The following is a 15192-nucleotide window of genomic DNA, read 5'->3' on the forward strand; positions in this document are numbered from 1 at the left end:
CAGTTGGGGGGAACCTGTATTTGGGTTCCGCACCTTTAAGTCCCCTGTTAGGGGTTAGCCGGCGGGACCCCCCTCATGCAAGTGCATGGCAGGGTCTCAGGTGAGGGAGGGGTCCCTCACCTGGACTAGCATGGAGCTACGCCCATATGTTGCCCAGGAAGTTTATGTGACGTCATTTTCCGCCCCGGAAGCATTTGTTTGACCCTGCAGGTCCATTGTTTGGGTCATAGTTTAGGTATGTTAATTATGCTGATTCAGTTGCATAAATTATGCTAATTTATTTAAATAAAATGACCCAGTTTTAAATCCAGCTCTTGTGTCCGTGTCGTTACTCCGTCTCTTCTGCAATAGCGCCAGCGGACTTACCCACTGACTCCGTTTGCAGGAGGGTTGGGCAGACACTGGACTCCTGGCAGCCGCCATTTTGGATCTCGGCCGAGGTCTCGCGAGATTGCGAGACTTCGGCCGAGAGTCAGGCCAGGGTGGCCTGATTGCTGACGTGTCCGGGCGGGGCTTGCTGGCCCTATATAAGGGCGTGCAGGCCCGGGATCGGCCTTTTTGCCCGGACTTCGTCAAACAGCAGACACCCGCCCGCCCTCCCTATTTTGCAGTGTGAAATTCTGGGTCGCCCTATGGGGTCGAATGGGAATTTTTTATGGCCTGGCCTCTTAGCCAGGCCGTTTTTTCGCCCATTCCACACTGGGGAGAAGGATAAGCGGTTAGGGGGTGCTTGCATCTTTTCAGGCTAATAGGCTTACCTTTGGTCATTTGGGTAGGCAGGTTAGGGGCGGAAAACTGGGTGGTGGTTTAGCAACTGCGTGTTCTCCGTTGGGCATCTTTGGGGATGATTGACAGGTTCTCTCCAAGCTTGTGGTTTTGGCGACCTGAGCAGTTGGGGGGAACCTGTCTTTGGGTCCTGCACCTTTAAGTCCCCTGTTAGGGGTTAGCCGGCGGGACCCCCCTCATGCAAGTGCATGGCAGGGTCTCAGGTGAGGGAGGGTCCCTCACCTGGACTAGCATGGAGCTATGCCCACATGTTGCCCAGGAAGTTTATGTGATGTCATTTTCCGCCCCGGAATCATTTGTTTGACCCTGCAGGTCCATTGTTTGGGTCATAGTTTAGGTATGTTAATTATGATAATTCAGTTGCATAAATTATGCTAATTTATTTAAATAAAATGACCCAGTTTTAAATCCAGCTCTTGTGTCCGTGTCGTTACTCTGTCTCTTCTGCAAACGTATAAAACTATTAATATTGCTATTCTTATAAACATTATCTTTCCACAATTTAAGAATACAGTTCTGTTGTATGTTGTATAAATGAAGATGTGAAAGAGACCTATTCAATACATCCTGCTAAGAGAAATATGTTTACTACCCACTGATTAGCATTCCTCACACAATCTAGAAAACAGAACATATTCCCTAATTTTCCTCTTCTCATCTAAAATACAGTAATAATTCTTAAATTGCCCATTTTTACCTTTACATATTGCAGGCTGTGGAAACCAACCAAAATGATAACATTGTGCAGATTTAGAGCCAACTCTTGTAAATCCTTTGTTACATTTAAAATGTACCACCGCTTTATTGTGAAATACGTCCTCTCGTGGTTCAATTGCGCCATTTTCCAAAAATGGAATTTCACATACTATAGCTATACAAATGTTGAATAAAATAGAATAAAGTTACTTCAGAATGAAACTACTTGTCAGACAGTTTAAGACACTGATGTTTATATATAAAATAAACATGATTTTATATTCTTTAAATGCAATATGAGTTCTACTATATATTCCTCAGAGTTTCCCAGTATTATACTGGAATGAAATAGTGGTGGTGATTGTCATCCAGGAATCCCTTATGGCTTCTGAAGGCACTACTCTACAGATCACCGGATGTGAGACCCTGTTCATTATATTGCACTCTAGGGATTAACGGGGATTGTTCCTGCTTGTACAATAACTTCCCTACTTGAGCTCCTTCATTCCATTTCTAGGATGAAAGTGTGATTCTCCAGACTTCAGAAGACTTCAATTTGCCTTCTCTGAATGTGGGATAAAATGACTCAGGACTTCATGCCTATCTTGATGGTCATGGGCTTATCTCAGATCTTCCAGACCAAGGGTCACCAACTAAAGATCCATGGAGCACTGGTGGTCCATGAGCAAATTTTCGTGTACCCCCAAAAAAATTATTTGAATTTTTTTTATTGCACTAAATCAGGGGTCCTCTGGGATAGATATGTGCAATGAATGCTTGTGTTGCTGCAGAGAGTCTCCCCCTTTTTTTCCAGATTGGAGAGGAACAGAAATTCTGACTTGGGGTCTGCTTCAGTCTCCTGGTGCAGAGCTTTGGATGAAGGCTGGAGGGAACTGGCTGAGCATCTCATCCCACTGAACCTCCAGGTGCCGGTATCTGGCCTTGCACATCTGCAGGTCTTCCTTCTGCTTGGAAAGCCTATGCTTGTAGTCTTCAGTGAGGTGCTTCTGCTGAGCCTCCTTCTCAGCCAGATCCAATTTGAACTGAGCCAGCTGTTTCGCCAGATTTTTCTTGTGGTGGCGGCTTAGCTCCAACAACTGTTTTCTGTTGGATGGGCAGGCGAAGAGTGGCTGGGAGGGGAGGGGGTAATATTGGCTGGTGAGGTGCCTCTTGATGTGAGTGACATTAAGTTGGCCACGCCCACCCAGGTGGTCGTTAGGCAGATCATATTCATGGTCAGCAGGATTTAAAATTATGAATTTAGTTGTCCTGGCGGTCTGAATTGTTGGTGATTCCTGATCCAGAGCCCAACATGGAATAATGATCAAGCTCCAGATCTAGTTTCCTTTGGGGAACTGGCTGTGTGATCTGGAATTGGGAGAGCTTCCAGTGTCTTAAAATACACACTGATTATTATGGGATTATCTAGTGTCTCTATGGGTCCATTAGATTGGTCTGTCTTAGATGATGGATTCATAGGTTTCAGGGGAGCTGGGTAGTTGTTCCTGCTCATCTGTTTTATGGTCCATCCAAAGACTTAGTCACTGGTTGAAATAAGAGAGGGACTGAGGTAGATGGCAACCATGCAATATCTCCTCTTGGGAATCCTTCCATTTCCCATGGCTTATGAAAAAGCTGAGGGAGATGAAAGGACAAAAGAAGTGTCTAGAGTATTGCTGGCACTCAAAAAAAGATAAACTTGACTAAATATGGGTTAGAGCTCTATTAAGATCTATCATGTGACAGTAAGGATGATGAATCCTTCTGTACCCCTACTGCATGCACTAATAGTTGCTCCATGGTCCTGTTTAGAGTGGCACAAGACCTTTTGAATAAATGGGGTTTGAAAATTGTTTTGTAGAAACATAGAGGAATTTGTTCATAATCTGTTAGGAAAAAATATGCTCATATAAGTTCATAGTTAAATGCCAGCCTTGTTGCAGGTCGAGAGCAGTTGTCTGGGAAGGAATCCAATTTGGGAGCAGTTTGAACTGTTGCACCTGACAAAGTGGACTAGGTACTTACGTATGGGAGTTCAGCCATCTCCTCTATAGATCCATGTCCCTTCTGGCTCATTAAAGAAGCCTGTATGAGATCTTAGGCACTGCTTAATACTGGACAATTTTAGTCCAGTATTTAACCTTGGTTTGGAAATGTGGTTGAGAAAGCTGCACATAGCTTCAGATGACCTTGTGTTTGGGAAATAGAGCCAGCTGCTTTCTGAATTGAGCGGAGGACTTAAAACTGGATTTCCCTGCATTTAGTCTAGTACCACTGTACCTTGCTGGCTCTCTCAGACATAAACTATGGATGAATGATTATAATGAAATATGGTTATCCTTCTTGTTGTTTATATTATTTTATGTTATTTATTTAACATCTGTGAATATATGATAAATAGATTATTATTGAAAAGGTTATAGCTAATATTTAGAAATTACTGGATAAACAGGGAAGAAAATTAAAGAAACAATTTAATTATTCTAACTTTTTAAATTTATATTTAAAAATCCAGTTTCTGGAAAATAATTTAGGATTACAATACTTTTAAGTATACCTAAATATAAATGCAACATTATGGAAATCATCAGGAAAACATTCTTGAAGAATTGATTTAAACAATTGGATTCTTAAACTGATGTTTCATTAACTTACACACACAGCTAGGAGCAGGTTCCCATCCTTTCTCAGTGCACACTATGGTTTCATCAATGGTATTTTTTGTAATTTCAAACCCCTCTTTACATTCATAGTGAAGTTCATCTCCAGGAAGAAAAACAGATTTAGTTGTGTTGAAGGTAAAATCACGTTCAGATGGCTTTAAGCATGTCTCTGTGGAATCAAAGAGTGGATATTATTAGTCTCACTATTCTTTTCTCATGAGTCTGAGGTACATCCATATGCAGGAAGCAAATAATGACTTGCTATAAATAAGCTCTCACTGCTTCACGCTAATGATTTTGGCAAACAGGGTTCGTTGCTTTTTAACCAGGTTAGTGGGTCACATTAGAAAATTTGGTCTTGCAGGTCCTTTCATGATTCTAGCACCTGAACACATATACATAGTTTTTCAGGATTGTGCTGTAGTTGTGGCTACCTACACTGTAGACACTATGTGAGCACTTTGTGTCTTTCAGCAGTTTTTGCTTTTTAACCTGAAGTGAATTTTGTGCTTGATTATATGTTGCGTAGAGAACATGACAGGTGCTCAATTGATTTTCTTGCCTTTTTGCAAGTTTAAGAATATATAACACCCTCTGAAAATTAGCACATAAGAAATTCTTAGAATATACAAAATTAGGGGAATTACATGCCTCATTAGACGAAAATGGGAAAAAAAGGGGAGTGGCCACATATGTGAAGAAAGAACTAAAACCAAAAGAAATTAAAACGGATCCCAAAGGAAGATATACAATGACGGAAATTGAAATATTAGGGGAAAAAATATTACTGGTGAACATATACGCCCCGAATCAAGAGTTAAAACAATTTTATAAAAATATACATCAAATTTTGCTTGAAACTAACTATATAAACATTTGTATGGTAGGAGATTACAACGGAATTGTAGACCCAAAAATGGACCACAAAACAGGGGAAAAAAGTAAACTGAAAAGACCTACATTACCAAATACGTTTAATAAAATGACTGAAGAATTAGATTTAACAGATATGTGGAGATTGAGACATCCAAAGGACAAACAATTTACCTTCCACTCTGGACCACACAACTCACTATCAAGAATAGATATGGTTTGGCTAAGCAAAAGATTACATAAATCAATAAAATCCCTGGAAATAGAACCTAACACGTGGGCAGATCATAATCTGATTACTATAATTTGGCAAGGAACAAAAAAAGATTATAAGAGATGGTCATTGAACACAAATTTATTACACGATGAGAAATATATAAAGATGATTAACAGAGAAATAAAATTATTTTTAGAAGAAAATAGGAAACAACCCACTACAACACAAATACTATGGGACACACTGAAGGCATACACGAGAGGAATAACAATATCATATGCAGCCAAAAAATCAAAGGAAGAAAGAGCAGAACACAATTACCACACAAATAGAATAGTAAATTTGGAAAAAATCCTCCAACAAGACCCCACAAATAATCAAACAATAAACTTACTAAGAGAAACTAAATACAAAATAAACACTTTAGAACAACAAGAACTTGCCAAAGATATAAAATATTCAAAACAAAAACACTTTGAATCGGCTAACAAACCGGGCAGATGGCTTTCGCAAAAAAATTTAAAAAGCGAAAAGCGATAAACTAATCTATCACTTAGAAGATAAAAACGGAATATTACAATACGATGAACAGCAGAAAAAGAAATAGTGAAAGATTATTATCAAAATTTATATAAAGAGGAATCAGTAGAAAGTACAAAAATTGCCAAATATATAAATGAGAATAATATACTAAAGATAGAAGAGCCAGACAAACAACTTTTAAACATGAAAATAACTCTACAGGAAATTCAATTGGCCTTAAAAAAACAAAAAAATAATAAAACACCAGGACCAGACGGACTTCCAGGAGAATTTTACAAACATAATAAATAATTATTCGAACCTATATTACTAGAAACTTACAATGAAATCCTGGAACAAGCTAAAATCCCGAATACTTGGAGGGAATCATACATCACAATGATACCTAAGGAAGGCCTGGATAAACAAAAAATAAGAAACTACAGACCAATATCCTTACTAAACGCAGATTACAAGATTTTTATGGCAATTCTCTCAGAAAGAGCAGAAAGCAGGAGCAGAAAATCATAGCAATAGTCTGAGTTATTCTTCTCCCCACCCTTTGCTTCTTTTTGCTTTCAGGGTGGAAGGGAAACCAAATAAAAATGGGAAGGAGGGGAGGGAAATGGTGTCTAGCTGTAAATAGGAGAAAGCCATTTTGTCATCCTATAACATATTGTGGTTTTTATGGATTCTCTCATGGATCACCATATCTGGGACTGAACAGTTGAGGGGACCCAAGCAGAGTGGGTTCTAATTTATCTCACTGCTGGCTGGCGTCTTCAAGATGGTGACCACATGCACAAGGCTGGAATTTCAGCTTCTTCACATGCCCAGAAGAAAAAAAAAATCAGAAAAAAATGGGGGAAAAGATGGCAGTCTTTATGGACCGGCACTGACCAATCCAGTTCAGTGACATCATCAGTGGGTCACTACTGGTTCTATGGAACTGGTCCGAACTGGGAGGAACCCACCCCTGCTTCACTGACAACAATTAGAGAATTGTCATATTTTAAGACTTCTATAGAGTTATACAATTGTGAAAGTATTTAGAGCACAGGCATAATTATTTTTATGCAAATGCTATCAAACACACACACACACTGAGATTTTTAAAATGCGTTTGATGCAGTGAATTGTTTTAGTTGCAAGATATATATTAAAATGTATTATCACATACCAGTAATTTTGATGTTTACTACCTTTTTCTTTTTTACTGTTCCTTAATAATTGCCATTTATTCATTTATTTTATATTTGTATACTTCCCAATACAATTTATACTAGGCCTCAGATATTTTTTGAAACAAACCTAAATCTCCTTTGCACATCAAAACACATCACTGTGTCTTCAAAAATAAGAAATATAATGAAAACATTTTTTAATTGTTAACAAACTTCATCTGAAATATTTTTCTTCAAATCAAAAGTCACTTTTTTATTGAAAATATTAAATATATCAAATATAACTGTGCTGGGAGCTGCCCCCTGGAGCCGGGGGCGACAGGCCTAGAATTGGCCTACTCCACCCTGAACTCCGCCTCCTCCCCCACCGCCGTGCTGGCTAGCAAAACATCAAGGCTACTGAGGTGAGCTGCGCGGCGGCAGCGGGAGGCAGAGCCAAAGGGAGAGTGCGCCGGCCAGCATAGCTGGCTTTCTGGGAAAGCAGCGTGCTTTTCAAATGCACTGCTTTCCTGCACCGCTTTCCTGGGCAGCGGGGGGAGGTGCTGCTTTCCCGGAAAGCCAGCTTTGCTGGCCGGCACAGGGCTTGAGCCATGTGGGAGACGGGGGACAAATCTGCGGGCCCCGCTGCCAGCCTGATGTCCATCCGTGTGGGGGGTGGGCAAATCCGCTGGCCCCGCCACCAGCCTGATGACCGTCCATGCGGGGGGTGGGCAAATCTGCCGGCCCCGCCACCAGCCTGATGTCCATCCGTGCAGAGGGTGGGTGAATCCGCCGGCCCAGCCGCCAGCCTGATGACCGTCTGTGCAGGGGTGGGTGGTTATTTATTTATTTATTTATTTATTTATTTATTTATTCATTCGTTCGTTCGTTCATTTATTTATTTATTTATTTATTTATTTATTTATTTAGACTTCTATGCCACCCAGTCCCAAAGGGACTGCCACTCAGACACTATACCTTTCCGCCCACACTGGAAAAAAATTAGAGGGAACACTGCTGGCAGATGAGAGTGGCAGAAGGAGTGGCAAGGCAATGGCAAGGATGGCAGTGGTGAATGGAGACACAGGTGAAGGCAGAAGACGGAGCTTGCGGTTCCCTTGCGGGAAGGAGGAAAGCCCAAGGCAGACCTGACCAGTGGGAGCAGCTGGAGGAAGCAATGGGGACACAATTGTTAAAATTTATATGTTATTAGCAGAAAGTTTGATTACAGTATAAGTAAAGTAAAGGCATGGAAGCTTAAATGAAAGGGATTGCTGGGATTTGATTATTATGTAATAATTGATGTTTGTTTTTATTTTTGGTATTATTATAGGTATTAGCTAATGTAAGTAATATAATAATTGATAAAACATAAGACTGTTAGGAATTTATATGAAATAAGAGGAAGAAATATAGATAAATTGAATGGAATGTATCATCAAGGGGATATAAATTGATATAATTGATTAAGCTTAAAATTGGTAAATATCTCTAGGTTATCAGAAGAAAGATTGACAATAATGAAAGCAATTGTTATAAGGTGTATAAATATATGTAATCTGAGTGATATTAAATGGATTTGGATTTGGATGAAATTTAGAATTAGTGAATACGTATTATGCCACCAGGAGAAAGTTAAGCTAAAATGAAAATGAATGGAATTAAAATGAATGGTTCATTTGGGAATTTGCTCCCCATTACATATGTTACTAAACAGAAATTACATGTAGAGAATTGATAATTTCAATATAATTTAATGTGGCTTTATTATTGGCTAAGCGTTTTCAGTTACTAAGAAGTTAAATAAGAATGAAAAGGAGATACTATGGCTTGGATTTAAGAAGTTAGAAATATTATATTAAACACATGAAGGAATATTAGTGGTAAATGTAATTAAAAGATAATTGATTTATCTGGATGAGGACTTAAGCAAACACATACTGAAGGTTAAGAGCAGTAGTGGGTTCCTAGCGGTATGGCTAATTGCGTGCAGTTCCGCAGCTCTGGAACACAAGCGTGCATTTGAGCAAAATTTTGTTTTCTGTAACTATGCAGGTAGAAAAATCTCACACGGGGAAACACATGTGTGTATATTTTGGTGAGGATATTTGCTTCTGTGCATGTGGAAAAACACATATACATTTATCCCCATGTGAGATTTTGCTACCTGCATGGGTGCAGGAAGCAAAATTTCACTCGAATGTAAACTTGTGCACCAGAGCCATGGAGCTGCGCACAATTAGTTGTACCAGTAGGAACCCATTACTGGTTAAGATATAATAGAATGTATATTCTTTTAATAATACTGTATTTAAGAAGATAATTGTTTAAGCTGTATTGAAGGTATATGATGTTGTAAGCATTTTTTTTTTAATGGTGGAGAAAAATAAAACACTTTTTTTTTAAAAAAATGATCTTTACGCAAGAGAGAAAAAAGTTAGTGAATTTTAATAATTAGTAATGCTTATGAAAATTGAATGAAAAATTTCTTTCTTACTTACTAAGGCAAACAGGCACCTTTGTCCAGGTACCATTGTCACAAAAAGATCTCTTCTCGCCTTGGATCGCATAGTAGTTTTGGCATCTAAATTCTACTGAAGAGCCAGATTTATACTGCTTCTCAGATAAAGTAGTAATGTCTCCATTCTCAATCCTGGGTGGACCACTGCAATTTTTTCCTCTTTCTATTAAATAGAAAAAAAACCCAATAGCCCAGCTGATTTGTTGCTGACGTTCCTTATAATAACAATTGCCCAAAATATAGTTTAAAATTATTAGTATTTTTAAAGTAGAATCTTTTCATAAATTATTACTTATTTATTGTATTTGAGAAACTCAGAATCTGCCACTCAATAGAGCCCAAATGCATCCAATGCTCATGATCTCTCTCTCTCTCTCTCTCTCTCTCCCTCTCTCTCTTTTTGCTATACATAGAGCATCGATTGTGCTCTATGTTGACCAAGATCTTTACAGAAATATATGATGTAATAGTATGTAGAAATGATCTCAAGACAAAGGGAAAACCAATGCAGCCAAGGGAACCATCAGATAAAAGAATTAGCCTTTGCCAAGAAAAGACAGGGACATGGTTGAGAAGAGACCCTCCCAGTTTCAAGGGCTGTAAAGGGCATTGTGGGAAAGGAATATACTTTAGGATTGCAGAATTCTATTAATGTAACTATAGAAAACTATAGACACATAAACACTCTCTATTAAAAACTTAAAGTATTAAAAGGATAAACTTTAGTTAAAGGAAAATATTTAGTTAAATTAATTATTACACACAGATTGAGATGATAAAATAACTGCATAGTAATATTAGTATTTTATGATTTCTCATTCCAATGGGAAAAAAGTAAATTAATACATGCAGGATCAGTAATTCTCAGGCTGTCATACGTAAGTATTTCATACTTTATATTTTATTGTTTCATTTGTTTTAAACAACATGCTAATAATTTATCTGCTTTTTTCAATTTACATCGTTTTACAATTATTTTATAAATATGTTTCTTAGAAGAAATGTTTCTATCAGATTGATAAGGCACGAAATTTAGACTTCCATCTATAAATAGAAATAGCACTTAGACTTATATACTGCTTCACAGTGCTTTAAAAATCCCTCTAAGCACTTTACAGAGTCAGCATATTGCTCCCAATAGTCTGGATCCTCACTTCAGTGACTTTGGAAGGATGGAAGGTCAAGTGATCAAGTGAGAATTGAACTTTTAGCAGTGGGCAGTCAGCAGATATAACCTGCAGTACTGCATTCTTGTGTATATGTTTGCTTTTAATAATGGGGGTTTTAGTGTTTTTTAAATTATTAGATTTGTTCTTACATTGTCTTTGTTATTGTTGTGAGCCGCCCTGAGTCTACGGAGAGGAGCGACATACAAATCTAATAAATAATAATAATAATTCTAATTCTAATCACTGCACCACCATGGCTCTTATAAATGATGATGAAAGGACAGAGTGACGATGTTAAAATGTAAAATGTAAAAAATACCTTCTGGACTAATTTTTTTGTAGGACTACAAAAATTATAATAATCTGAAAGTTAAATGTCTTCAAACAAGGAATAATAAAATATCCTTCATCACCCAAATCTATGGAATTATTAATTATCATAAATCATAACACAAGTCAGATCAATATTAACATGACTATATGATAAAGTCATCCAAGCAATTTCAAACAAAAGAGATTTTTCATCAACTAATTATAGGGCTCCTTTAATGTTATGACATCAACTTATTTTTGTAGTGAGTGATCCTCGACCAACTCTGGTAACGACAGATTCTGAGGAGGATGAGCCAGAGGCATCTTGGTACCCTGGCCAGTGGTTGTGCCAGCTGATGCAGAGAGTAAGAGTGAGGGAGAGATGGACTCGGATGGCAGATATGCCAATGACAATAGGGTCAGACTAGGAGGAGGAGGAGGAGGAGGAGGAGGAGGAGGAGGAGGAGGAGGAGGATCATGAGCCTTTGTTAGATGCCTGCTTTAGAAGACTAAGAAAAAGACAAGAATACTTGTATGGGAAAAGGAAATAGTCTGTAGTTTTTTAACTCTAGGGCATTTTTGACCTCTCCCCATAGGTATTTAAGGGTGGCTCATGGGAAATTCAGAGTGGAGTTTCAACATTATGTCATGGAGTCATTTGAGGTTTGGGGTTACAGCCATGTTACGCTAGCCAACTGTTATTTCTCTGCTAAAACCCTTGGAGTAAAAGTACCCTGTCTGCAGGGAGTCTGGAAAGCTATAACTGTAAATCAGTGAAACTGAAGAATCTTTATCTCATAAAGGAATGTAAAAAATTAGCTTTGATCTTCAGCAGCAGCTTAGCCGCTGGACTGTTATCTGTTAACTCCTTTCCCTGAGAAGCTGCCAAGATGAACTCGCAGGCATGAATGTAGCTTGTATAAATTATACTTTCTATATAAAAATATTGATTTGAAATATCAGTGAGTGGACTCCTCTTTTGTTTTCAATTTTTATACAATCTTTGAAATTTTTGAAACATGTTCCTATGCCTACCAATATTATACATATAGGGAATTATAGTTCTTATCTGAAGTTCAAGTTTTTGGATTGAACCTTAGACACAATTTAGAGGTTTTCAAAAATACCACAAAATCCTTCCCCAATCTGATGTGTGTCAGGTTTCTTGTTTTAGATTCCAACTACTAAAATTCTCAGCCAAGATGTGAATGATGTCAATGAAGGTTAAATCAGCTTTAAAAGAATGCAGCTTTAGAAACAAATGTTCATGTTCAATATATTAAAATTATTTTAATCAGTTACAATCCCATACAAATCAATCATATTGTTATCATGCTTACCAGAGATACATAAAGGCAAATCCATATAACCGTCAACACACTTTCTGACTGATGGAACCACAAGTACATATCCTTCATTACACTGAAACTGCAGACTCTGATTACTTTGAATAAACCGAACTTTTCTTTGACTCCCAAACACAAACAAGTTCTTTGCTGCTAGCTGTTGTTTTGTGAAAGTGCAGGGCGCTAAAAAAAAAACAGAAAGAGAGGTAGATCTTGTCAAGAGAGATAATTTATCCATTGGTTTCCCTCTGTTCCACAACCCTGTTTACAAATCACAAAGGATAATTCCAGGTCAATATGAAATAAACTAAAATAGATACCAATATTAATGGTAAATAAGTTTGGATTCTGCTACAGACTTTTCACTGGCTTGTAGGGGCATGAACAAACAGATGATGTTAGTTTTTTCAAACTAAGAACAAAGAGCCCAATTCAAAATCTTCTGCAAATTCATTTTGAGTTGGTTGAATTGTAATGGAACAAAATTTGAGAAGGCTGGAGTGTTACATATTCTGTTCAAATATGATGCAAAATTTCTCAATTTCTAATTGGCTGGACATTATAGCAACAGAATTCACTTTCCTACCTTATTAACAATTGATATTATATCCATATGTAGTTGAATTCCAGTTTCTCAATTTCCTGATAAGTGAGCACAAGCTTCTAATTGAATGTTTTTTAATTATATCAACAAATTTGCTTGCTCATTCAAGTAAATCAGGAAAATTAAATACTGTTGGTTTTTCCAAATTTCAAAAGAGAAAGCTGACACCAAGACAGTTTTGGCATCAGTAAAACCTTGATCCTAATTCCAGTTGTTTTCTTTTTAAATGGCAGCTCTATTCTCCTATTGGATAAATTTTGAATTTTCTTCCAGGTCTACATTAGTCATAGAAAGCATGATGGCTTACCCAAGCATTTTGGTGGATGAGGTGTCCATTCTTGTCTCTTACACTGAATCCATTCAGGTCCTTCCAAGACATAGCCAGGATTGCACCTGTATTGCACTCGGTCATTTTCCAGGTACTTGGCTTTCTCAGCGCTCACAATTTCCCCAAAGTCAATCTCATCTGGTTCTTCACATGCTGAAAATAAATTTACATTAAATTATCTTACCTGCGTTGACAAACTTGCTCTTCCTATTTACCCTTATTAGTGGAAAAGATAACAAATTTCCTTTGTAGACAATTATTTCCCACTTTTGTCTAAACTAGTAAACCAATACTTGCTACACACTTAATCCACACTACAGATAGTCTTCAGTTCAAAGGGGATACTTACAACTTGGATTTGAAATTACAAACATTGCTCACCCCAATTGTGACAGGACCACATTTGAGTCACTGGGCAACTGGGTTGCATTTATGGTCATTTACAATGTCCTGCAGTCACACGACCCTGTGTTATGACAGTTTTGCCAAAAACCAGCAGCTTTTGGCAGGCCACAGTGAATCATTGCTTCTCTTAACAACTATGGATTTATGTAATGACTACAGTAATTTGCTTAAAGGCCAGTACAAAAAGATCATAAAATTGTCATGTGAGTTGACTCACTTTAAGACCATAACAAGTTATGAAAGTGATAGGTTGGCTTCACTCAAGAACTGGTGGAGGTAATGTGCCAGTGTCTGGAGACTGTCAGGGTCTGGATGGGCGTTAATAGGCTCAGACTCAACACCGACAAGGTAGAGTAGCTGTGGGTTTTGCCTCCCAGGGACAATACCAACTGTCATTGATTTTTTTTCTTTCTTTTCCCATTGAGTTGGAGGTGATTTGGACTGGAAGGCTGGGTTGGCTTTTCTAATATTAGGTATATATATCAGGTGGTGGTGGTGGGGAGCATCATTCTGATTGGAGAGCACTAAATACTCCCTTGGTAGAATTTCTAAAAGTAAATAAAATATACAAAGTATTTCTGTTAAGATTGGCTAATGATTCACTACATTTATACAGACTAGAGATTTTTTTATATAATGCACCCTTCATATGTATTGATCTACAGATCACCTCCCTTGACTTGAGTTGTGATATATTAGTGTCGCAATGAAGCACTTTAGTTACTGAGCATTTTGTGAAACCTCTTAAATAATATGTGGGCATTGGTTTCACTGAGATGGCTCCCTTTATTAACCTTTGTTGTCACTATCCCCATTTTACAAGGAAGGGAATTTACCATCCAGTGTCAGCCATGGAGGCCATCATTTTCTTTAGATCTTCAGGGCTGCCAGACTTGGTGGGTGGACAGGCTGTGGGAAATGGGAAAGGGGTTGGGTGGCAATGAGGCGAGTTACATAGTCCTAGCAACATTCTTTCCCTGAGAGTCTAGGACGTTCAGTCTCCACCTGGAGAGACATTACTGGGGAACAACTCCAGTTAGGATGGTGACCTGATTGGGCCATGTGATGGACATGTGGGTGTAAGGGAAAGGAATGACTTTCCTATGGGTGAGGAAAACCAGGAAGACTTTCAGATCTCAAATGTGCCAATATGATATCTCTAATAAAATGGAACTTTGAGGAAATGCCTGCCTTGGAGTCTTACTTGGTTGGGGGTGTTACATGGAACCCTGACATCCAGTTTCTTCCCCCTAATATAGTGAGACCTCTTCAGGTGATATCAGGGGAATAGCCCATCTTAAAACTATAGCTTTGAGTGTTTTCCTGTCACATTTCTTCTCCAGTTTATAAATCTCTGAAGTGGGAATGCAATCTATTTTTTTAACCTAGACATTCCTGCATTCAGGAGCTCCAAAAAGCTTTGGTCTTTCTTGCTTTTCTTCTTACATGGATCCATCTGCATGGTGGTGACATTTGCCATCATAATGTCTTGAGCAGACCCCTCTGCTAAAAGAAGTCCTTAGAAGGAAGGCGGAGCTTTGTTTATTAACAATCACAGTCCAATGCCTTCCTGCAGGAATTCAATAT

At 38.2% G+C, this 15192-nt stretch overlaps 1 protein-coding gene across 3 annotated transcripts in view; it reads right to left on the bottom strand.

Annotated features, from left to right (window-relative positions):
- The window catches only part of LOC139164353 (complement factor H-like), a 54678-nt gene that overhangs the window by 28464 nt on the left and 11022 nt on the right, over positions 1–15192 (bottom strand). For 2 of the 3 annotated variants that reach the window (XM_070746366.1, XM_070746367.1), the window contains exons 2-6: positions 13180–13353; positions 12263–12451; positions 9422–9604; positions 4138–4314; positions 1484–1657 (exon numbers count right to left, since the gene is read on the bottom strand). In XM_070746366.1, the coding sequence (XP_070602467.1) occupies positions 1484–1657; positions 4138–4314; positions 9422–9604; positions 12263–12451; positions 13180–13353 (897 nt within the window). The remainder of the gene's footprint in view (positions 1–1483; positions 1658–4137; positions 4315–9421; positions 9605–12262; positions 12452–13179; positions 13354–15192) is intronic. The other variant, XM_070746368.1, reaches the window with a different exon arrangement.

The sequence above is a fragment of the Erythrolamprus reginae genome, chromosome 3 (genome assembly GCF_031021105.1).
Source record: "Erythrolamprus reginae isolate rEryReg1 chromosome 3, rEryReg1.hap1, whole genome shotgun sequence".
NCBI lineage: Eukaryota > Metazoa > Chordata > Lepidosauria > Squamata > Dipsadidae > Erythrolamprus > Erythrolamprus reginae.